Genomic DNA, 25655 nt, shown 5'->3' with positions numbered 1-25655 from the left:
ACAAATACGTATATTTGAAGTAATGTCACATTCTATGTATTTTTGATGTGGGTATTCATTGTATTATTTATTTACTTTTGTTGTTATAGAACTAAGTTCTTTCATCAAAGCTAGCTTCACACCTGCCATTGAGGTGGAGGAAATTCAACATAACTTGAATGTGAAGGAATGGTTAACTCCTCATCTTGCTGGTAGTTTTGCAAACCATTCCAAGCCCCTATGGTTTGAATTTACCTATCAAAATGGTCATGCTGAAATGAGGTACAAGATGTGGCATCAGGATCCATGGCAACCAGAGACATGTGCCATTGTCTCAAGGTAAAAAAAATATTAATTGTTTATTTCAAATTGGGGTGAAAACATTGATTTATTAAACATTGTTTTAAATTCAAGATAACCCCCTCCCCCTCTACCAACAATGAAATGTTTTATTCACATTGATCTTGAAAAAAAAAATTACAAATTATGAAATTAGGTAATACATTTGGAAATCCCAAAGTCAGAATTATATCAAATATTACCTTACTATCTAATGTCTATATTTTTTATATTTCATTGTGCAGTCAATGCCAGATCTCTCAATCAAGCCAGGATGGGTTGTACCATGTTTGGAAAGAACTGATCTGCCAAATCTTTTGAAGGATATTCCTGATCGATATGGTGAACGTTTGCCCGTCACAAAGAGAGCTGAATTGAAAGAGTATCTTAACTCCATTTCACGTCTTGAAGAGGTAATAAAGGTTCATACAACGAAACATGTTTTTTAAACATTACATTAACAATAAACTTAGAGTTTGCCTGTAAGGAGAAGTTAAGTTTAAGCAAAGTGCTTCCTTATGTTTTGACAATGAAGTGTCATCCCAAACAGTGCTAGAGTGAACAGTGCTTGCTATTTCCACAAGTAAATTAGTAATACCGATTTGCAATAATTGTTTTACCGATAGATATTAAGGATGGCAAAAGGTAACATATTATAATATAACTTAAAGAAATGAATTCTCATATATGATATAGTTCCTTTTTAATTATTTTATGTTTGTTTAGTCTTCACTTAGCTCATGACACTTAATATAGGTATTGACCGTGGTCGTGGTTTGAATACAGTTCTTTTTTCAAGCCAGGAATAGCAGATCAAATAAGTATTTTATTTTCTTTCATCAGCAGGATAACAAACATAATTTGCTGTAGGCAAACATTTTTTTGTGTGGTTCTCCTTATAAGGTTATTTTTCTGATCATAACTCTTCTCTTGGCACATAGCTACCACCTCTGCCTGACATTTGGGACCTCTTAGAGCTTGACCAAGTTGAGAGAATTCCTGATAGTGAGGAACAAAGTTCTGCCCAGTTAGAGACTTTGAAGGGTAGAATCCAACCAACATGCCCTGTGGTGAGATGTTTATCTGTTTCACTTTACAATGTCTTTCTTTCTTATTATTCTGAACTAAAATTGGTGATGTTGAATATGTAGATTATTTCAATACTAGAAATTGAACAATTAATGGGCAATTCACCTATTAATTTTCAAATTTGTATTCCTATGCTGGAGGCTCTGTAACCAATGTATTAATGCTGGCATGAGTATGCATGTGTCACACTGCTTAAAACAAACTTATTGGTATTGATGATTGTGGAAACATCACTTGTGGTCAACATGTAAACATTATAGGTCAGCAGCTGACTTTTAGAATATATTGTTTGTAAAATATCAATGCTTATTGTTATAACTTTTGTTGTATATACACTATCACTTTCATACAAAATAAATTAACCATGTTGCATTTTCCAAAATGCGATTAGTTTGTGTGTTCTGGTTTATCATGATATCTCCAAAAAGGTGCTCAAGATGTGCTTTTACCCTATTCTGTTGTTTTTGCTGAAACCTTTGCAGGTAACAATTGGAACTCAAGGCCGTGATGTTGTTGCTAAAGAAGTCATTGAGGTATCTGATTATTCATCGATTCAAGTTAGGAACATAGCAGCCGTGAACCTCATTGAATCAAGCAAATGACCATACATTGGAGAAGTCACAAAGATTGAAAAGGATGAGGTTATCTTACATTGGATGAAGGGATCCTGGACTGGAGACTGGAAACTGCTAGACTGTGGCCAAGGAAGAAATAAGCAGCCATACACATCATCAGTTTCTTTCCATTCCCTAATGTTGTGGGGCTTTAATTTTACCCAAAAAATATCGCCTTCCAAAGAGGGTAGTTTGTGACTTGAGAAAGATATGCAGCTATAGATGAAGAATTTGAGCTGAACAACTAGGACACCTTATGTGTTACACATATTATTGAGTGGGCAGTGTTTAATCTTATTTTCTTGTAACAACTGGTGTAAAGGAAGATATACATGTAGTTTTTAAAAACATACATAATTTTCTCTGCCCCCCCCCCCCCATTAAAGAGCTGCTATTGATATGCCTCCTACTGAAAGTACATAAAAAAATGCATCTGGTGTTGAAATGGTCACCAGAACTTCTCTAAATGAATAAAAATCTTAATTTTTCATCCAACCATCTTAAGTTTGGCACATTAATTAAGTATAGATGTAGGCTTATAGAAATCCTTCTTTCTAACGAGGAGCTTAAAGCCAAAAAGTACTATCAATTGGTCTAGTAGAGGTGTATTGCTATTTGCTACACTTAACTGGTTGGGGCTTACTGGTACGCCCCAAAGATAGAAACAATTGCTAGTAGGGTTATATTGGTACTGGTTAGGGGCGTATTGGTACGCCCCAAAGATATATACAATTTATCATAGAGGTGTATTGCTACACTGAACTGGTTGGGGCGTACTGGTACGCCCCAAAGATACATACAATTTATCATAGCAGTGTATTGCTACACTAAATTGGTTGGGGCGTACTGGTACGCCCCAAAGATAGAAACAATCGCTAGTAGGGTTATATTGCTACTGGTTAGGGGCGTATTGGTACACCCCAAAGATATATACAGGTGTATTGCTACACTAAACTGGTTGGGGCGTACTGGTACGCCCCAAAGATATATACAATTTATCATAGTGGTGTATTTCTACACTAAACTGGTTACGCCCCAAAGATATATACAATTTATCATAGTGGTGTATTGCTACACTTAACTGGTTGGGGCGAACTGGTACGCCCCAAAGATATATACAATTTATCATATTGGTGTATTGCTACACTTAACTGGTTAGGGGCGTACTGGTACGCCCCAAAGATAGAAACAATCGCTAGTAGGGTTATTAGATAAAAATAATTACAAGTAGAGGTGTATTGCTACACTTAACTGGTTGGGGCGTATTGGAACGCCCCAAAGATACAAAAAAATTGTACAATTTATCCATTGTGCCCCAAAATGACTATTTATCAAAAAATACTTGTATATTATGTTCGCTTTGGGAAAATCATACCAAAATTAATCATATATTAAATATTTGCTATATTTTGTCAACTTGATCGATAAAAATCTTTGCTTTTGTTAGTAAGTGATGGTTTATTCAAAATATAGTGAATGTTATCGCTAAATTGCTTAATTTGTTAGTATCTGTAACAGCAAACTCTTTTAAGACATCTAATCCACCAGAATAGAGATAAAATGTTTATGTCTGCTCGTTTTACTATGAATTAACAAGGTAACACTGTTGTGTAAAATTATTCCATGTAAATGGCTATGTATCCTGCATTTCTGAATAAATGTATATTTACAGAATTTTACAAATAAGAAATGTTACATGCAAATAAATGACAAAATACGCAACATATTTCAAATGTCATATTTTTCATGTACTTATACAATGCAAAACCCAGGCCTTCGTTAACGGACCACATTTCAACGTAAAAGGGTAGAATTCACTCGTACATCTTTCATTTTTCAGCTTTTACTTGGAGAAAAGGTGAACAGTTATATTTCCTTAATTACCCAAATGTTTCCTAGTCTCTTCACGGTGCTTTTTCAGGGACCTTAAGTTTCCTCGAAGCGGTCGAGTTTGATTTCCCAGATTGCGCAAAACAATTGCTAGCAAAGTTTGTTTTACAGCAAATGATATTAATGGATGCAAATGAGCCTCACATACGTACCTCAATAGTAGGAGGATATTAATGTCCATGTGTTTAATGTCTTCTCTATTGAATGCTTGAATACGTGTTACCGGAAGCCGGTTAAAACGCTTAACGTTCACTGTGAATTCTGGACTGCTCACATAGCGTAAATATCTTGTCGTACAGGTTTCAGTGATATTAAAGTAAACTGCACCAATCGAATGGCATTAAGCTCTCTCTATTGTTATAAACTTATTTCGAATAAGGAAGATGCATGGTTCGTCAATGAGAATCGATAAAGTTCATTAGTGTGTTACGTGTTGGACATAACGGGGACTACTTGGTATTCCATTAATGGCAGGTTTCTTAATATGTTCATTGTTCATCAGAATGTAGCCCATTGACTTGTAAAACAAATAGAATAAAGAACAAGGAATCGGGTAACATTCTTCCGAGAGCAAACTAGTTTTATCCTGTGACGTGTACAACAAACAGATAGACCGAAGAGTTGAAGACATCCCGAAGGTCATGTGTAGTATCTGTTCCCCTACGAGGGAAATGGTTATACACACCTGACGATGATCACACAGTCACAGTCTCGATGCAAGGGCACTGGGGTTGCGAGCGGATCAGACGTTCAGATTTCGTGCCCAGGTTCTTTCCTGGATGACTTTACTTAAAAAGTATCCCCGGTAATCAATCATGGGAGAATGATCGACAGGTAGATTTTGCTGTAACTTGATAACTCATTTAAATAATTAAATAATGAATAGGGCAGACTTTTAGTCTTGATATGCTATAGTAAAAAGAAAACAGACAACTTTGGGTCCAATAATGTTTCTGTAGCTATTCCAGTATTTTTCAAGATATGTATCGTTAAATAAACTTAATTTCTGGAATATTCGTTTAGGCTAACTTGATGGTGACGTCGGCTCCTCACTGCAGTTCTTATAGTTAATGTTAATCCGTTGTTTCTTTAGATCAACCAGAATATGTTTGTTAATCTTCATATAAGCAACAGAGCACCCTTGGATGGCATTCGACATCATTTGTCTTTAACAAATTTGTAATAAATAATAAACATTTCATTTGAGACCATATAATCTTCATTTCTCCTATTGAGTTTTGTAGTGCAACCGAGGAACTAGTCTTATGGGCTGTGTAAAAAAACTAAAAGGTCCAGTCACTTTCACTATAGAACCTCGAGTGGTTTTTACGGTCCACGGCATATCAAAGTTAATTTTGTTGCTGAAGTTATCAAAACACAGTACGGAGTATTTTTTGGTGAATCTCAAACAAAGTTCTTAAGAATCACTCAGTTTCCGAAACTACCTACTATCCGTATGAGAATGTGCTACAACACTGTTGCTTATAATGGGACCATACAGAAACAGGTATAGTTTGGTTTTCTTGCAAAAGTGATATAGATTAAATTCTATGTATATAAAAATTTTATCTCATGGTCTTGCTTGCTGGTAAGTCTCTAATATTGCAACAAATATAATGCTTGTTTTGGTGAAGGTTGTGTAAATCTTTACCAACACATTTATGTCAAACAATGAACCTAATCAAGTTCCTGCAAACCCTTGTGAACCGCATGACTGTTTGAATGTGTTGCTTGGCCTACCACAAATAACCCATTACAATAGAGTCTATTCCACCTTCAGAGTGACAAGGAAAAAAAAAGCCTTTTTAATAAATTCGATGGCGCTAGTTTGAAACAGGGTGTTTTTTAATATAAAATAATTGTATGGCTCTTAAAGGCATCCGTAGATTCACTTTTAGGAGAATAGCGCCTCATCAGGCCACGTATTCAGTGGACGGTGGCTGCAAGCATGCCGGTCGCAGAGATGTCACCACCTCTGGCCAAAGGCAAGGATTCACGCACGCCACCTAGTACGCTTCTGGTCGATTTGGCCGACCCTCTGCGCATCCTCCCGGGTTCTTTTGCGACAACAAGGGAGACATGGTACGGGATCCTAGGCCACAAAAAAGCACCATGCCACAGCCAGAGGTATTATCGCCAGAGGCCTGTCTTGAACCCTAGCCACGATTTACACGACCGACGAGGAATGAGTCTTTCGTCACCCTCTTAACAGCATCGGCCATCACATCAGCTAGTAATTTATTTGGTTGAATTAATATATCAAGACATCAGCGTCGACTACTGAAATAGAAAAAGAAATTTTAAACGTGTCTAACCAACCATTGATGGAGTCGAACTCAGTTCATCAGGTTACCAGTCCAATGCTCTACCCACTGAACCATTTGACGAGTTAACTTCCTACGAGCTTAAATTGATATTGTTGGCTGGATAAAATCTATTGGTAACAGTAAACGACACTGCCTTCAACAAAATCTCTATTCATCCTGTTTTACTACAACGGATCTGAATATCTTTAGTTACAAGAAGCTCACGCTTGTCTTTGTTTACATTGCAGCAAGCAGTAAGAATGTCGTTTCCTTCCAAGCCGTAAGTGTACAATAGGATTATGCCCCGATACTATCGATGACTTCGAAGCAAGCAGTAAAAGAAAAACAGATTCCGTGAAATCTTCTTATTCCCATTCTGTAAATTGTGTCCTTTTACAACTATATTCTACGCAGACGATCATTAACTGGAGTAAGCTTGAAATTTCAGCAAACAATACCTATTCACATTTCACTACCGTTTTGAATAAGGAATGGAGAATGCTTTTAAGTAAAACACGTTAACTTCATGTGACTAATCTTATTTAGGGATCTAAATTGCTGGAAATAGCACGGTTATTCGAAACCCGAAACAGGACTCATAGGGTTTTGAGTTTATGCAAGTAGATTTGGGAAACACGGGGATCGGGAATTCGTCAACTACAAGACTTTGTTTAGTCCGCAGTAACTTGATATGCTTATTGATCCTCTAAATCTGCGGCATTTGCGTGGATAGTTCCCCCCCCCCCGCCCCCAAAGGAGGCAATAGCATCCCTTTCATGGTCATAGCTACCCTCCCTTCACCACCGCCCCTCCACAACCGTGGCCCAACTTTTTTCAAACTTTAAATCGCATGAACTACGATTGGCAGAGGTTCACTAGTAGGGGATTCTCCCTAGCAGGGATTCTCCCATTGTGCGAATGAGTGAGGGGTAAACTAATGTATAACCATGTTATTATAAGAACTGGTATTACCATTGGGTAACAAGCAAATGTGTCACGCTCACTCCAATGCATGATAAGCAATTATTGGCTTGTTATCAACTTGAATCGTACTTTTGTTCCAAATTATTTGACAAAGAAAAAGAGAATTCTTGTAGCTATAGGATTACAATTGAATACTTTGCATATGTAAGACATGATCCCGCCAGAAAGAATTCAAATCACCGAAATATTTATCCTTAGGCTAACACACTGACACACACTCAGACAACACACGCACACAAATTATTTGTGATAATCTGCACGACGTTTCACTGAGTGACGTCACGCATTAAAATGTTATCAGAGACCTTATTTTCTTGAGTAACCTTTCAATGTGTTTCTGTTAGGATGTTTAGAATTCAACGCAATAAATGTAATTTTCACAATACAGCGTGTGGTTGAACAATCTGATAGATATTTTACCAGAAAATCTCACTTTCTGTCAAAGCCGACATAATTGTAGATAAACCAACTTTTATAATCAGAAAATTTCTTTTCAAGCCTGGGCTAAATTTGACATAATTTCGTTGCGTAACAAACCTGGCTGTACATTTCGAAGCGGTTATAGATAGATCATCTATAAAGGAGGTCGAGTCGTCTCCAAGTTATTTGCTAAAAAACATCTCAATAACATACCAAACGTTGAATAATAGTTGGGAGACGTTCTCGAATATCTCCTCCCCCCAACATACACACCCCTTCCCCGTCCCCGTCCACGTCCCCAACCCCCCCTCTCTCTCTCTCTGTACAACTATTCATGTTACTAGGCAAAAAGTATGTCTTAAATGTGAACTAACGGAAATATGCATGGTTGTTGTTGGTTTGTTGCTCTCTCTCAGATATAATGACAGCTTGTATCATTCTGGCCCCTTCTTCTGCTCAGAAAATTGCTCGTTTCCGAAATCAGACATGGATACATGGATACCACCCTAGGGAACTGGTCATGACTCAGTCCCTACGTACTTATGTTAACATGTTTATATAGTCGAATTAATAAATACCAGTTTATATTCGTATGAAGACGAGTAAATATTATGCGGTGTTTGTCCCATATGGCTTGCCATAAACGTTCACTAAAAGTGATGGATAAGTTTTACCTTATGTTTTCACATATAATATTGCACTAGTCTGTTTACATACCCTCTACTTTGGAGTTAATCGTCTGGAAGTCATAATCCGTTTGAACTAAATATGATTATCAAAGCTATGTAAATAAATCTCGGTAAAGCAAATGAGAAGGAAATTTTATTGTTAGGTTAGTTAACATAAGAATTTAATGCACTCGATAACCTTTCTCATGTACATACCCCTAGAGTTGTTTGATTGCGTGTGGGAAATCATGTAGGCCTTTACATGGAAAAGGTGGTGTAGGCTATTTGATTACAACGTGTGTATTGTTACTAAGAAGAAAATTCTCAACCAAAATTACAGAAATATCATACCACGGTCTGAATGATCGAAAACTTACGTTTACTATAACTTGAATATAATGGAAACAGTTGATATAGTCACACACACACACGCACCCAATATATATACACACACACTTATATATATACACACTTATCTATACATGCATCAAACTAAATCAAAGACCATGTTGTTTTTGATGAAGGTGTGTATATTGCCACATACAGTAGACTGACCTGCGTATACCATGCCATAGTGTAACTGTACATCAAAATAGTGGATCTGGCCATTTATATTTTGACAGCTATTTCTGGTTAACAAGCTGCAATGAAGTCATCGAAACCTTAATTCATATTGCATCCTGGTTTCTTTTTCTGCAGCTACAATTTACCTTACGTCTACCGTCCCAGATCTGCTGATTTGAAGCTTATATAAGTTCTGGAAATGATGAAATCCGCAACGCTTCAAGGGGCTTCGCCCACCACAGGCCCTATGGCCGACATGGCCTGGCGCACCGCGCATGTACCTGCGCCACCAGTACAGAAACAACTATTTCAAATAAGTTGAAATAACCTTTGACCATGTAGAACATTCCCTAAAGGTGAACCACTTACCGAACAGGACTATAAAGTAACTTTTCAGACCTGACTGACCCAGCTTACCTGCAGGAGCCGTGCCTTGCACGGCTCGAAAAGGTCTGTCACTCTGACCATGCACTGACCCAGCTCTATTTACTCAGACCTGATATCTTAGCTTCCGTCTGTACATTAAATTTAAAGACACAATGATCTCTTACAAATATAACTAACTTTATACACTGAATTGTGCCCTCAACAGCCAATGAAAGGTAAGGACACAGCTAAGAATCATCCATTCATATTAAAATTGATATTTGAGTTTAATACATGTTTGCCATTGGTATTACTGATATGATGGTTCATCATATTTGTAGATTTAAAGCCTTCCAATTCTCAGACAGTAATATCAACTTGGAAAGGTTCAAGGTAAGTCATTTCCTTATGTTACAAGACACCGTGGGAAAAGAAAACTATAAGGATTATCAGGTTGTTATCGTCTTGTAAAGTACACCAATTAATGCAAAAACAATAGAGAGCTTCAATAAAGAGATATGATACGATTGCACACTGAGATTTGTCAATACGGTCTAATATCTATTGATCAAAGTCTGACTTCTTATGTTATACCATGTATTGGACACTTAACAAATCTGGTTGATAAAGTAATAACGTAGACCTATATATATATATATATATATATATATATATATATATAGGAAGAAGTAGGTATATAAAGTAATATTAGAGGACACGGTCGTCAAACGCATCGAAATCGTAAACCAGAAGGTTTTGAAATACACCATCAGAGGACAGAAATAGTAAAGGTAAAAATAGTTATTCACGTTACTTTCTGAGTTCATTTTTTGATACGTTTTTCGATGCTGTTCGATAACTTTTCAAGTTTCATTTCAATAAGTATAATGAAGGAAAGGTGAACAATTTGGTGAATTCCAGTTTGCTTTATATTACATGTGGTCAGTACTAATATGAAATAAGGCTTGGATGACAACATGTTATCACTGTTAACGGATTCGGTAATTACTCGTTGATTAGTCTTTATTTAATGTTGTCGATCTTAGAATGCTCAATGTCAAGTTTCATCAATTTAAAGTCAAGCGCAAACAGCTTCAATAAGAATCGATGTATCGATAACGTAATATCGTACCATATAAATACGTGTATTTTAGAGTCATGCCTGAACTTGTATCGTATCGCATCAAATAACACTGTATCACAACCCACCTCGAGACATCACATCACACCGTACCACACCGCATCGCATTGCACTACATCACAAAACATCTCATCGCACCACATAATCTCGTACGGTACCGCACGGAATCGCATCACATCACACCATATCACATCACCTGCGTCTGCATTAAATATTGACACGCCCCTTTACATCAGTGATGCAATCTCTGAATATAGACAAGCCTTATTGCATTCCTGTTACAATATTTGAATATAGACATACCCAAAACCTTATTGAAATATAGGCAAGCCTCATTATTATTCATTACTGATGCAACTATGAATAAAGACACGGCCTCATGCATTAATAAGGCAGCCTTTGAATAAAGACATTGGATCCATACATTGGATGCAATATTTAAATATAGACACGCACCATGTATTACTGTTTCTGTCTGAAAGTTTGAAAATGCATAGCAGCTCATGAGTCAATATTAATTGGGGTTTTTTTACACATAGAAGCTTTTCACAAATATTTTAATTTACTTCCTTTTCCTTTGTCCAATTACAGAACGCAAAAATGAAGTATGTTTTCGTTTTGACTGTGGCTGTGGCCTTGTTTTCGCATGCCTACTCCTCACCAGGTAAGGGAAGGGATGGGTGGGGGAGTGGGTTGTCGCCGGAAACAATTTGCTTAGATAGTCTTCCATATGTTATGTCACCGTTGAAGCGCCTACAACCACTATATTTCAAATTACACTTATATTTTACCAAAACGCAAACTTGTTTCATGATTTCCATTACCTATTTTAATATTATTTTCGGTCTCGAATTGGGCTGCTTCATCCATTCCGATGTAACATCTGCAGTCAATTTCATGAGGGGAAGGGGGGTGGGTAAGGCGGACAATCTTCCCCATCACTCATCCCTTAAACTATACAATAACGCATGAAAATAAACAAAAATAGATGTAAAGATGCAAAAATAATTGTTTGTTTTTATAGTACAAAGATAAAACTAAAAGGGTTAATTCTATGGATGAGTTTTTGTGTATTAGCTTCATTGTAATGCCATTAACAGTGATTAGAATTAAGCAACTACAAATTTCGTTGCTAACTTATGATACGCAGTACCCTGTAATTAACTTTTGCTTATTAATTAAATACTGGTATATGTGTAATGTGTAAAACGATATAGCCCTTGTTCTTGTTGGTTTGTGTGTGTCTTTAGAGACAATTCACGCAATGTTTGACTGAGACAATATCGTAATGATTTTGTAAGGATATTATGACACTCATAGAACTGATGATTATTTAGCCTATGAGTATATCACGGAATCTTCATCGGTTATGGATATAAACTTAAATGTGATGGATTCCAATGTGATGGATGTTTGTAAAAAGTCTGAGTTATTCCGAACTAATGATTATTTAGTCTGTGGGTATATCAGGCAATCTCAAGACTAGAATTGCATGCACGCGTATTCCAATTAATTGTGGTTTTATCTCGTCAGTGGAATCATTTCCGCCACTCTCCTGTTATCTCCAAACGAAGTTTTTCCCCTTAAATCAATACTTGTGTAAAATATTGACGTTACGGTTGTTGAGGGGCAGATTATAGGCCCCGTTTTCGGAAAGTTCTTTCACCTTTAACTGCTTTCATGGACGTTCGCAGAAAAAAAAACTACAGGCTGGGGAAGGGGCAGAGGAAGGGAGGGGGTAGTACACTGCGGGTAAGTCGATAACCGTTTAACAGTCCAAAGATTTTCCGGCTAAACGGTTGATAATGGAATTGAATTAACCGGTTAGTTAGCTATCCGTCAAAATTGAGCAGGTTGACCCTAATTTTAGTGAGAGAGCACGGTCTATGGTAATTTTACTACTTTGATACCCCCTGTCCCCAACCGTACCCTTTGCGGACGCCTGTTACTGCTGAAGTTCAGAAAAATACATGCAAGTTATTTTTTTGTTTTGTTTTTTGTTTAGCGAAAGACCCATCGGTGTTTTCCGAAAAGGAATTAGACGATTGCAGTAATCCCTGTGAAATACCAGCTGTGGGAGGTAAAGGAAATTTGACGTTCGTTGCGGAATCTTCATCGGTTACGAGTATTAACTGTAGCGATGTCAAGAATATCTCAGTTACAAGTGTGACATACGAAGAACCAGAAAGACTAGCAATACTGTACGAACTAACAAACAACAGCATGAATGGCTCAATCCATTGTAAGATTGCCGATCTAACCGAGACATTGTCAGAACGCAATTTCACTGCAGTATATCAAAATGAAAGTAAGTTTCCAACTTTTGACCATTCTCACCCATCTATCCCTTTCTAAACTCAGACGTGATGTTACGGTGAAGGCTTTCAAATTGCTCGTTGCAAATGATAACCTCTGGCCCACACTCTACCCCAACCGACGCCTTTTACTTCTGTTGAAGTTCAGAAAAATGCATATGAGATTTCTGAAGGGATTCCCCATCTGCATGTGAACATTATTATGTGTACAGGAAAGCAGTGAATATCCATTTTGGTTTCGATGATAATCGTAAACTTTGTAGACGTGCAGGCGGGTGTCTGTGTTTATCTCAGGAAGGGAAGATTGGATCAATCTCATATTTGGTGTGTAGAGAGTACCACATTAAGTAGAAGAAGCCTATTGTTTTTATATTGAGGTGACAGGTCATTCGAAGTCACCAGGGGTCAAATTGTGGAGACCTTGTAAAAAAAGATATCTTAAGAAGGGAAGCTTGGACAAACCGTGTATCTTGCAATAGCTTTGATGCTTCTTGCTTTTGTTCATTTATTACAATACATCAGCTCTTGGGAATCGGCAGAAGAAACAGTCAACGCTCACATTGTGGTAACTAGCTTAATGTTGGTTTCTTAAACCCTCAAATATTCTTTGCATGTGCAAGTGCAATGTCGGCCGTGCACTCGCTCAGCCCTTAGATGTTAGATGTTTTAAAGGCAATCCAGACCCAACATCATGGGGACCGGGGGGTAAACAAACGCTCGGCGCCTGCTTAATGAACGGCTTGGAGGTGTACCACATTGAGTAGAGGAAGCCTGTTGTCTTTGATAGAGATCGATATGTATTCTGAATACAAGAAACGTTTCCATCTCGGTCATCAGCTGCCAATTTAAGTATTGTTTGTCATATCTCAATGCTTTTTGCTGTACTACTTAGATTGAAGTATGTTGTTCATCCTGGCTATACCATACAGCCTAGCGTATCACATTCATATGACGCTATTCATGTAGCATCATCGAAACCTCATTGCATTTTTTCTGTCTGGTTAATTTAACTATTCGGGCCCATGGTAGCCTCCTGAACTGCATGGCGAAATGTGAACAGCTGCTCAATTGGTCGAATTTAATCAAATGCACACGTCCTTTTGTTGTTTGATCATATATAGAACGGGATCATACAGGTTAAGAGTAGACCTATACCCTTCTCTATAAGCTGTTAAGCGTATCTCCTTCTTCGTCCACGTGTGACCATTGCGTATATAAAGTGATGGTAATCATAATGCCATCATAAATATTGTTGAAAATGTTCGAAATAACGTAAACATACTAGCCCTCCCTGGGGGGGGGGTAAGGCAGGACAATCTTCCCCATCACTCATCCCTTAAACTATACAATAACGCATGAAAATAAACAAAAATAGATGTAAAGATGCAAGAATAATTGTTTGTTTTTATAGTACAAAAGATAAATTTAAAAGGGTTAATTCTATGGAAGAGATTTTGTGTATTAGCTTCATTTTAATGCCATTAACAGTGATTAGAATTAAGCAACTACAAATTTCGTTGCTAACTTATGATACGCAGTACCCTGTAATTAACTTTTGCTTATTAATCAAATACTGGTATATGTGAAATGTGTAAAACGATATAGCCCTTGTTCTTGTTGGTTTGTGTGTGTCTTTAGAGACAATTCACGCAATGTTTGACTGAGACAATATCGTAATGATTTTGTAAGGATATTATGACACTCATAGAACTGATGATTATTTAGCCTATGAGTATATCACGGAATCTTCATCGGTTATGGATATAAACTTCAATGTGATGGATTCCAATGTGATGGATGCTTGTAAAAGGTCTGAGTTATTCCGAACTAATGATTATTTAGTCTGTGGGTATATCAGGCAATCTCAAGACGAGAATTGCATGCACGCGTATTCCAATTAATTGTGGTTTTATCTCGCCAGTGGAATCATTTCCGCCACTCTCCTGTTTTCTCCAAACGAAGTTTTTCCCCTTAAATCAATACTTGTGTAAAATATTGACGTTACGGTTGTTGAGTGGCAGATTATAGGCCCCGTTTTCGGAAAGTTCTTTCATCTTTAACTGCTTTCATAGACGTCCGCAGAAAAAAAAACTACAGGCTGGGGAAGGGGCAGAGGAAGGGAGGGGGTAGTACACTGCGGGTAAGTCGATAACCGTTTAACAGTCCAAAGATTTTCCGGCTAAACGGTTGATAATTGAATTGAATTAACCGGTTAGTTGGCTAACCGTCAAAATTGAGCAGGTTGACCCTAATTTTAGTGAGAGAGCACGGTCTATGGTAATTTTACTACTTTGATACCCCCTGTCCCCAACCGTACCCTTTGCGGACGCCTGTTACTGCTGAAGTTCAGAAAAATACATGCAAGTTATTTTTTGCTTGTTTTTTGTTTAGCGAAAGACCCATCGGTGTTTTCCGAAAAGGAATTAGACGATTGCAGTGATCCCTGTGAAATACCAGCTGTGGGAGGTAAAGGAAATTTGACGTTCGTTGCGGAATCTTCATCGGTTACGAGTATAAACTGTAGCGATGTCAAGAATATCTCAGTTACAAGTGTGACATACGAAGAACCAGGAAGACTAGCAATACTGTACGAACTAACAAACAACAGCATGAATGGCTCAATCCATTGTAAGATTGCCGATCTAACCGGGACATTGTCAGAACGCAATTTCACTGCAGTATATCAAAATGAAAGTAAGTTTCCAACTTTTACCCATTCTCACCCATCGATCCCTTTCTAAACTCAGACGTGATGTTACGGTGAAGGTTTTTAAATTGCTCGTTGCAAATGATAACCTCTGGCCCACACTCTACCCCAACCGACGCCTTTTACTTCTGTTGAAGTTCAGAAAAATGCATATGAGATTTCTGAAGGGATTCCCCATCTACATGTGAACATTATTATGTGTACAGGAAAGTGAATATCCATTTTTGGTTTCGATGATAATCGTAAACTTTGTAGACGTGCAGGCGGGTGTCTGTGTTTATCTCAGGAAGGGAAGATTGGATCAATCTCATATTTGGTGTGTAGAGAGTACCACATTAAGTAGAAGAAGCCTATTGTTTTTATATTGAGGTGACAGGTCATTCGAAGTCACCAGGGGTCAAATTGTGGAGACCTTGTAAACATGATATCTTAAGAAGGGAAGCTTGGACAAACTGTGTATCTTGCAATAGCTTTGTTGCTTCTTGCTTTTGTTCATTTATTACAATATATCAGCTCTTGGGAATCGGCAGAAGAAACAGTCAACGCTCACATTGTGGTAACTAGCTTAATGTTGGTTTCTTAAACCCTCAAATATTCTTTGCATGTGCAAGTGCAATGTCGGCCGTGCACTCGCTCAGCCCTTAGATGTTAGATGTTTTAAAGGCAATCCAGACGCAACATCATGGGGACCGGGGGGTAAACAAACGCTCGGCGCCTGCTTAATGAACGGCTTGGAGGTGTACCACATTGAGTAGAGGAAGTCTGTTGTCTTTGATAGAGATCGATATGTATTCTGAATACAAGAAACGTTTCCATCTCGGTCATCAGCTGCCAATTTAAGTATTGTTTGTCATATCTCAATGCTTTTTGCTGTACTACTTAGATTGAAGTATGTTGTTCATCCTGGCTATACCATACAGCCTAGCGTATCACATTCATACGACGCTATTCATGTAGCATCATCGAAACCTCAATGCGTTTTTTTCTGTCTGGTTAATTTAACTATTCCGGCCCATGGTAGCTTCCTGAATGCATGGCAAAATGTGAACAGCTGCTCAATTGGTCGAATTTAATCAAATGCACACGTCCTTTTGTTGTTTGATCGTATATAGAACGGGATCATACAGGTTAAGAGTAGACCTATACCCTTCTCTATAAGCTGTTAAGCGTATCTCCTTCTTCGTCCATTTGTGACCATTGCGTATATAAAGTGATGGTAATCATAATGCCATCATAAATATTGTTGCAAATGTTCGAAATAACGTAAACATACTAGCCCTCCCTGGGGGGGGGGTTAAGGCAGGACAATCTTCCCCATCACTCATCCCTTAAACTATACAATAACGCATGAAAATAAACAAAAATAGAAGTAAAGATGCAAGAATAATTGTTTGTTTTTATAGTACAAAAGATAAAACTAAAAGGGTTAATTCTATGGAAGAGTTTTTGTGTATTAGCTTCATTTTAATGCCATTAACAGTGATTAGAATTAAGCAACTACAAATTTCGTTGCTAACTTATGATACGCAGTACCCTGTAATTAACTTTTGCTTATTAATCAAATACTGGTATATGTGAAATGTGTAAAACGATATAGCCCTTGTTCTTGTTGGTTTGTGTGTGTCTTTAGAGACAATTCACGCAATGTTTGGCTGAAACAATATCGTAATGATTTTGTAAGGATATTATGACACTCATAGAACTGATGATTATTTAGCCTATGAGTATATCACGGAATCTTCATCGGTTATGGATATAAACTTCAATGTGATGGATCCCAATGTGATGGATCTTTGTAAAAAGTCTGAGTTATTCCGAACTAATGATTATTTAGTCTGTGGGTATATCAGGCAATCTCAAGACTAGAATTGCATGCACGCGTTTTCCGATTAATTGTGGTTTTATCTCGCCAGTGGAATCATTTCCGCCACTATCCTGTTTTCTCCAAACGAAGTTTTTCCCCTTAAATCAATACTTGTGTAAAATATTGACGTTACGGTTGTTTAGGGGCAGATTACAGGCCCCGTTTTCGGAAAGTTCTTTCACCTTTAACTGCTTTCATAGACGTCCGCAGAAAAAAAACTACAGGCTGGGGAAGGGGCAGAGGAAGGGAGGGGGTAGTACACTGCGGGTAAGTCGATAACCGTTTAACAGTCCAAAGATTTTCCGGCTAAACGGTTGATAATGGAATTGAATTAACCGGTTAGTTGGCTAACCGTCAAAATTGAGCAGGTTGACCCTAATTTTAGTGAGAGAGCACGGTCTATGGTAATTTTACTACTTTGATACCCCCTGTCCCCAACCGTACCCTTTGCGGACGCCTGTTACTGCTGAAGTTCAGAAAAATACATGCAAGTTATTTTTTGTTTTGTTTTTTGTTTAGCGAAAGACCCGTCGGTGTTTTCCGAAAAGGAATTAGACGATTGCAGTGATCCCTGTGAAATACCAGCTGTGGGAGGTAAAGGAAATTTGACGTTCGTTGCGGAATCTTCATCGGTTACGAGTATAAACTGTAGCGATGTCAAGAATATCTCAGTTACAAGTGTGACATACGAAGAACCAGGAAGACTAGCAATACTGTACGAACTAACAAACAACAGCATGAATGGCTCAATCCATTGTAAGATTGCCGATCTAACCGAGACATTGTCAGAACGCAATTTCACTGCAGTATATCAAAATGAAAGTAAGTTTCCAACTTTTACCCATTCTCACCCATCTATCCCTTTCTAAACTCAGACGTGATGTTACGGTGAAGGCTTTTAAATTGCTCGTTGCAAATGATAACCTCTGTCCCACACTCTACCCCAACTTCCCGACGCCTTTTACTTCTGTTGAAGTTCAGAAAAATGCATATGAGATTTCTGAAGGGATTCCCCATCTGCATGTGAACATTATTATGTGTACAGGAAAGCAGGGAATATTCATTTTTGGTTTCGATGATAATCGTAAACTTTGTAGACGTGCAGGCGGGTGTCTGTGTTTATCTCAGGAAGGGAAGATTGGATCAATCTCATATTTGGTGTGTAGAGAGTACCACATTAAGTAGAAGAAGCCTATTGTTTTTATATTGAGGTGACAGGTCATTCGAAGTCACCAGGGGTCAAATTGTGGAGACCTTGTAAACATGATATCTTAAGAAGGGAAGCTTGGACAAACTGTGTATCTTGCAATAGCTTTGTTGCTTCTTGCTTTTGTTCATTTATCACAATATATCAGCTCTTGGGAATCGACAGAAGAAACAGTCAACGCTCACATTGTGGTAACTAGCTTAATGTTGGTTTCTTAAACCCTCAAATATTCTTTGCATGTGCAAGTGCAATGTCGGCCGTGCACTCGCTCAGCCCTTAGATGTTAGATGTTTTAAAGGCAATCCAGACGCAACATCATGGGGACCAGGGGGTAAACAAACGCTCGGCGCCTGCTTAATGAACGGCTTGGAGGTGTACCACATTGAGTAGAGGAAGCCTGTTGTCTTTGATAGAGATCGATATGTATTCTGAATACAAGAAATGTTTCCATCTCGCTCATCAGCTGCCAATTTGAGTATTGTTTGTCATATCTCAATGCTTTTTGCTGTACTACTTAGACTGAAGTATGTTGTTCATCCTGGCTATACCATACAACCTAGCGTATCACATTCATATGACGCTATTCATGTGGGAAATCAATACTTGTGTAAAATATTGACGTTACGGTTGTTGAGTGGCAGATTATAGGCCCCGTTTTCGGAACGTTCTTTCACCTTTAACTGCTTTCATAAACATCCGCAGAAAATAACTACAGGCTGGAGAAGGGGCAGAGGAAGGGAGGGGATAGTACACTGCGGATAAGTCGATAACCGTTTAACAGTCCAAAGAATTTCAGGCTAAACGGTTGATAATTGAAATGAATTAACCGGTTAGTTGGCTAACCGTTTAAATCGAGCAGGTTGACCCTAATTTTAGTGAGAGAGCACGGTCTATGGTAATTTTACTACTTTTATACCCCCTGTCCCCAACCATACCCTTTGCGGATGCCTTTTACTGCAGCTGAAGTTCAGAAAAATAATGTATTTTTTTTACCGACAGAACCATCGGAGTTTTCAGACCAGCAATGTGCCGAACGCAGTGATCACTGTCATAAACCAGCTGTGGAAGGTTGTCACAACCGGTTCGGGTATAACCCCCTCAAGTATTTTATTGATTGCTTTACGTGTTTATTTAATTGGATGCTAAGTAATTAGCCATGGTTTTGTGCATCCTTAAGCATTACGTAATCTTTTCTTTGTTAACGAGTATCGGAATTCCGTCGGCATTGGGTATAAATAGAACAGTAGAGCCACGTGCTCTCTCTTTTCAATCTCAGTCTTGAACCGAAAGCAAAACCGTAAGTTGCTCTTGTTTAATTATGACATGTTAGCTCAGAATTTTAGTTCAAAAGACACCAATTTCCACCTTCATTGAGATAACATGGACTCATTACCTTACGAATTAAATTCGGTGTTTATAGTACTTTTATAGATGGCAAAAGAGGCAGGGAAGAAACTAAATTAAAGCTTGAACGAGGAAAGAAAGAGAACGTGAAACTACGAAAAGGAAAAGGCCGACGCTCGTATATAGAGAGAAAGAACATTCATTTGTGTAGTAACCATAAACGTTGACAGAACCCTCAACGAACAAAACTAGGACCATAAGAAAGAAAGTCATATGAAGTATAGAAGTGGAAGTTTAAAAGGATATATATAGAAAATGATGATTTATTTTGTTCTATGTAACCAATATTAATTTTATTGTTGTTGTTAACAATTATATTGAACTTGTGAAACTCATATACTCTCTCTGTCCGTTTTTACACCATTGTCGACTGCTCTCTTGAAAAGAATCCGTGACAAAGGTAAAGGAAATTTGACGTGCGTTGCGGAATCTTTGTTGGTTACGAATATTAACTGTACTGTGATGGATCCGCCTGAAACAATTTGTTTAGATAGTCATCCATATTCTATGTCCCCGTTGAAGCGTCTACCACCTACCATCCCTATATCTTGATATGAGAGCATAAAAATAACGCTTATTTAAGCAATATATAAACTTGTTTCATGATTTCCATTTACTTTTTTAACGTTCTTTTCGGTCTAGTATTGTCTCCTTCATCGATTCCGATGCAGCCGCTACAAGCCAGTTTCATGAGGGGATTGGGGGGGGGGGGGGAGGAGACAGGATACTCTACCCCATCACTCATCCCTTAATCTATAAAATACCGCATCTAAAAAATTAGATTCAAATTTGTAACGATAATTGTTGTTTTTTATAATAGAAGATGAAAAACTATACGGCATTATTATATGTATAAACATATGAAAGAGTTTTTGTGTATTAGTTTCATTTAATGTCATTTACAGTGATAAGAATTAAGCAACTTCAGAATTCTGTTGCTAATTTATGATGCTCAATACACCCCCTTTAATTAACTTTTGCTTATTAATAATCAAGTCAAGCGCAAACAGCTTCAATAAGAATCGATGTATCGATAACGTAATATCGTACCATATAATATCGTACCAATACGTTTATTTTAGAGTCATGCCTGAACTTGTATCGTATCGCATCAATATAAAACTGTATCACAACACACCTCGAGACATCGCATCACACCGTAACACACCTCACTAAATTTCGCACAGTAGAGCATCTCTGGTGGGCCGGACGCAACCCTGCGGCGGGCCGTACTGTGGCCCGCGGGCCGTAGGTTGGACAACCCTGCCTTAAACTATACAATAACGAATCAAAATAAACAAAAATAGATTTAAAGATGCAAGAATAATTGTTTGTTTTTATAGTACAAAAGATAAAACTAAGAGGGGTAATTATATGAAGGAATTTTTGTGTATTAGCTTCATTTTAATGTCTATGTCATTTTAATGTGTTTTAATTAACCAACTACAAATTTCGTTGCTAACTTATGATACGCAGTACACCCCTGTAATTAACTTTAAATTTGCTTATTAATCAAATACTGGTATATGTGAAATGTGTAAAACGATATAGCCCTTGTTCTTGTTGGTGTGTGTGTGTCTTTAGAGACAATTCACGCAATGTTTGGCTGAGACAATATCGTAATGATTTTGTAAGGATATTATGACACTCATAGACCTGATGATTATTTAGCCTATGAGTATATCACGGAATCTTCATCGGTTACGGTTATAAACTTCAATGTGACGAATCCCAATGTGATGGATCTTTGAAACAAGTCTGAGATTTTCCGAACTAAAGATTATTTATCCTACAGGTATATCAGGCAATCTCAAGACTAGAATTGCATGCACGCGTATTCCAATTAATTGTGATGTTAACTCGCCAGTGGAATCATTTCCGCCACTATCCTGTTTTCTCCAAACGAAGTTTTTCCCTTAAATCAATACTTGTGTAAAATATTGACGTTACGGTTGTTCAGTGGCAGTTTATTGGCCCCGTTTTCGGAACGTTCTTTCACCTTTAATTGCTTTCATATACGTCCGCAGAACAAACTACAGACTGGGGAAGGGGTGGAGGAAGGGAGGGGATAGTACACTGCTGGTTAGTCGCCAACCGCTTAACAGTCAAAAGAATTTCCGGCTAAACGGTTGATAATTGAAATGAGTTAACGGTTAGTTGGCTAAGCGTCAAAATTGAGCTAGTTGACCCTAATTTTAGTGAGAGAACACGGTCTCTTGTAGTTTTACCACTTTGATACCCCCTGTCCCCAACCGTACCCTTTGCGGACGCCTGTTACTGCTGAAGTTCAGAAAAATACACGCAAGTTATTTTTTGCTTGTTTTTTGTTTAGCGAAAGACCCATCGGTATTTTTCGAAAAGGAATGTGACGATTGCAGTGATCCCTGTGAAATACCAGCTGTGGGAGGTAAAGGAAATTTGACGTTCGTTGCGGAATCTTCATCGGTTACGAGTATAAACTGTAGCGATGTCAAGAATATCTCAGTTACAAGTGTGACATACAAAGGACCAGGAAGACTAGCAATACTGTACGAACTAACAAACAACAGCACGAATGGCTCAATCCATTGTAAGATTGCCGATCTAACCGAGACATTGTCAGAACGCAAATTCACTGCAGTATATCAAAATGAAAGTAAGTTTCCAACTTTTACCCATTCTCACCCATCTATCCCTTCCTAAACTCAGACGTGATGTTACGGTGAACGCTTTCAAATTGCTCGTTGCAAATGATAACCTCTGTCCCACACTCTACCCCAACTCTCCGACGCCTATTACTGCTGTTGAAGTTCAGAAAATGCATATGAGATTTCTGAAGGGATTCCCCATCTGCATGTGAACATTATTATGTGTACAGGAAAGAAGTGAAAATCCAATTTTGGTTTCGATGATAATCGTAAACTTTGTAGACGTGCAGGCGGGTGACTGTGTTTATCTCAGGAAGGGAAGATTGGATCAATCTCATATTTGGTGTGTAGAGAGTACCACATTAAGTAGAAGAAGCCTATTGTTTTTATATATTGAGGTGACAGGTCATTCGAAGTCACCAGGGGTCAAATTGTGGAGACCTTGTAAACATGATATCTTAAGAAGGGAAGCTTGGACAAACTGTGTATCTTGTAATACCCTCTATTGCTTCGTGCTTTTGTTCATTTATTACAATATATCAGCTATTGGGAGTCGGCAGAAGAAACAGTCAACGCTCACATTGTGGTAACTATAGCTAATGTTGGTTTCTTAAACCTTCCAAATATTCTTTGCGTGTGCAAGTGCAATGTCGGCCGTGCACTCGCTCAACCCTTAGATGTTAGATGTTTTAAAGGCAATCCAGACGCAACATCATAGGGACCAGGGGGTAAAAGGGTAAAAAAACGCTCGGCGCCTGCTTAATGTACGGCTTTTAGATGTACCATATTGAGCAGAAGAATCCTGTTGTCTTTGATAGAGATCAATCTGTTATTTGAATACAAGAAAGATTCCATCTCGGTCATCAGCTGCCAATTTGAGTATTGTTTGTCAAAACTCAGTGCTTTTTGCTGTACTACTTAGATTGAAGTATGTTGTTCATCCTGGCTATACCCTACAGCCTAGTGTATCACATTCATATGAGGTTATTAATGTAGCATCATCGAAACCACACTGCAATTTTTTCTGTCTGGTTAATTTAACTATTCTGGCCCATGGTAGCAAATGCACACGTCCTTTTGTTGTTTGATCATATATAGAACGGGATCATGCAGGTTAAGAGTAGACCTATACCCTTCTCTATAAGCTGTTAAGCGTATCTCCTTCTACGTCCACGTGTGACCAATGCGTATATAAAGTGATGGTAATCATAATGCCATCATAACAATTGTCTGTCCTCAAGTTGAAAATGTTCGAAATAACGTAAACATACTAGCCCTCGAAATGTTTGTTCAGATGTAAAGAAGATTCATTATCAGATCATAACATTTGTCGGTGATAAAATGCCATATCAGTGAATGTGACTGATTGTTTAAAACATATTTTGGAGCAATACTGATGAACTTTTAAGTGTGAAGTGATAAAACTAGACAGCCTCCACCCCACAACTCCCCTCCCCCAACATACAAACCATGCACTCCACATGTATTTTAGTATAACGTGTAAAGCCTTCAAATGCTGCATGAATAAGTAAATTCCTTTAATTCTATTGTAGTCTATGGTGTTCCATTATTGCCTTTATCTTTCTTTCCTTCTCTTTCTGTTTATGTTCTAGATGGAATAAAAGATGAGTTGTAAAGCCTTACGATTCAATGACCTTAAGAAGTCCATTCGTGATAACTTTCCTGGCTTTCCGGTGGCACAATATTACAGTCTCTCCGATCTTAGGGTTATCATTGATTTACATACCGTTCCTTCCGGAAAAGAGTGGAGATCCAGTTTAATTTTCCGACTGCAGACTTAACTAAGTTCACTACTAGCACTATATAAAGGTCTGGAAGTATTAAACAAGTTCAATTTCCATCGGACAGTGTAACTTTACTACTAGTCTTATATAGCCGGGTTTGATATTCTATTGCTGTTGAATTGTAATGAATCATTTTCCTCCTTTGTAATATGTAATTTCCTGTGTAATTTGGCACCATAGCAACGTTGTACATCACATCACTAATGTATACTCGCGAGATACGTACAATGTAACGCACGAATGTTCAAAATCAGTTGAGTGTGTTTCAATTGTAGTGTATCACACTGTCAGCTGATAATGTTGCTGAAGAAAATTTCGGGGAAACCTAGGAAAAAATTTCTCGATGGGCTTTGGTTCGAGGTTTTTTATCTCAGAAATAATTATAGGCAATATGGACAGTGCAAAAAAAAAGTATACAGCTAGTAAGTCCTACTTGTTTACACACACGCAAATGCACACAGGTGAATACATTTGGAAAATAACCGGTACCTGTACACTGGTCTTTTCGGTTAATAACTCCCAAGTTTGTCAATAAATATATAAAGGCCTATGTTAACACTTTTTGTGTGTTAGTGATAAAGGTGAGTTGGGAAATCGGTGTTGGCCTTTGGAGATGGCTTGCCTCGAGTACACTGCGAATGGGTGGGATAGTTACAGCTACTAACTTTAACCTTGTCATTGAGCCGTATATTAGAATGTGTGATCAGGTCCGTGTTATACGTTCACTAAAAATTATGCATTATTACCTTTCGTTTTTTTGACATATAATGTAGCAATAAATATATATAGACCTATGTTGAGACTTTTCGTGACACAAGGTCGAAAAAATCTATAAGTTTGTTAAAGCTGAGAAACTTCGACAATGTTATTAACATGCATACTGTGTATTTGTATGTTTTCTAAATGCTACGGTGGGACAGGTTTGACATGCATTATTATCTTATGTTTTTACATGTGGTATTTTAATATTCTGTTTACATACTCTCGTCGTCGTCTGGAAGTAAAAAGCCTGCTGAACTAAATATGATTATCAAAGCAATGTAAATAAATCTCGGTAAAGCAAATAAGAAGGAACTTTCATTGTTTGGTTAGTTGAGATAAGAATTTAATGCACTCAAGTGGTATGACAGATATATAGTAAATAAATAAAGAATAACACACCAGAATTAATTAAGAAAGATTAAAATAGTTTCTTGAACTTTAAAAACGTTACCATTTCAAGGAATATTTCGAAATATTTGGGAGATATCAGGATGGAAATTTGTGTTATGAGTGTGTCATTTTGTCAGGTCATGATAACAAAGTGTTGCCAGGATGTGCAAACATGGCTATTCCCTAAGCTATTCTTCTTCTGTTTTTCTTTTCA

The 25655-nt window shown here is 37.7% G+C and overlaps 2 protein-coding genes across 6 annotated transcripts; both read left to right on the top strand.

The window, feature by feature from the left end:
- Window positions 1–285: 285 nt before the first annotated feature.
- On the top strand, window positions 286–2377 carry LOC139970451 (uncharacterized). The gene is made up of 4 exons (XM_071976178.1): window positions 286–318; window positions 564–731; window positions 1260–1388; window positions 1890–2377. The coding sequence occupies exons 1-4, from the start codon at window positions 286–288 to the stop codon at window positions 2007–2009; spliced, it is 450 nt and encodes a 149-aa protein (XP_071832279.1). The 3' UTR covers window positions 2010–2377.
- A 7501-nt stretch (window positions 2378–9878) lies between these two features.
- Window positions 9879–25167, top strand: LOC139970605 (uncharacterized). Of its 5 annotated transcripts, XM_071976418.1 has the most exons (9): window positions 9879–10010; window positions 10952–11024; window positions 12366–12668; window positions 15067–15369; window positions 17766–18068; window positions 19453–19521; window positions 22190–22492; window positions 23028–23070; window positions 24098–25167. In XM_071976418.1, coding segments are annotated over exons 2-9 (1389 nt in total). In that variant the 5' UTR covers window positions 9879–10010; window positions 10952–10960; the 3' UTR covers window positions 24099–25167. The 5 variants fall into 5 exon arrangements, with proteins under 5 accessions (XP_071832519.1, XP_071832521.1, XP_071832520.1 ...); XM_071976420.1 differs by lacking the exon at window positions 23028–23070 and having other exon boundaries at window positions 24110–25167; XM_071976419.1 differs by lacking the exon at window positions 23028–23070.
- The last annotated feature ends 488 nt before the right edge of the window (window positions 25168–25655 follow it).

This window comes from Apostichopus japonicus, chromosome 8 (genome assembly GCF_037975245.1).
Source record: "Apostichopus japonicus isolate 1M-3 chromosome 8, ASM3797524v1, whole genome shotgun sequence".
NCBI classification, from domain to species: Eukaryota; Metazoa; Echinodermata; class Holothuroidea; order Aspidochirotida; family Stichopodidae; genus Apostichopus; species Apostichopus japonicus.
Note: the sequence above shows the minus strand (reverse complement) of the source record. Positions and strands in the feature narration are given on the sequence as shown.

Coding starts and splice junctions, on each gene's coding strand:
- LOC139970451 (XM_071976178.1), top strand. CDS start 286: ATGGCAACCAGAGACATGTGCCATTGTCTCAAG. Junction 319..563: donor ACATGTGCCATTGTCTCAAG/GTAAAAAAAATA, acceptor TTCATTGTGCAG/TCAATGCCAGATCTCTCAAT. Junction 1,389..1,889: donor TCCAACCAACATGCCCTGTG/GTGAGATGTTTA, acceptor AAACCTTTGCAG/GTAACAATTGGAACTCAAGG.
- LOC139970605 (XM_071976417.1), top strand. CDS start 10,961: ATGAAGTATGTTTTCGTTTTGACTGTGGCTGTGGCCTTGTTTTCGCAT. Junction 18,069..19,452: donor TGCAGTATATCAAAATGAAA/GTAAGTTTCCAA, acceptor TTTTACCGACAG/AACCATCGGAGTTTTCAGAC. Junction 19,522..22,189: donor TCATAAACCAGCTGTGGAAG/GTTGTCACAACC, acceptor TTTTTTGTTTAG/CGAAAGACCCATCGGTATTT.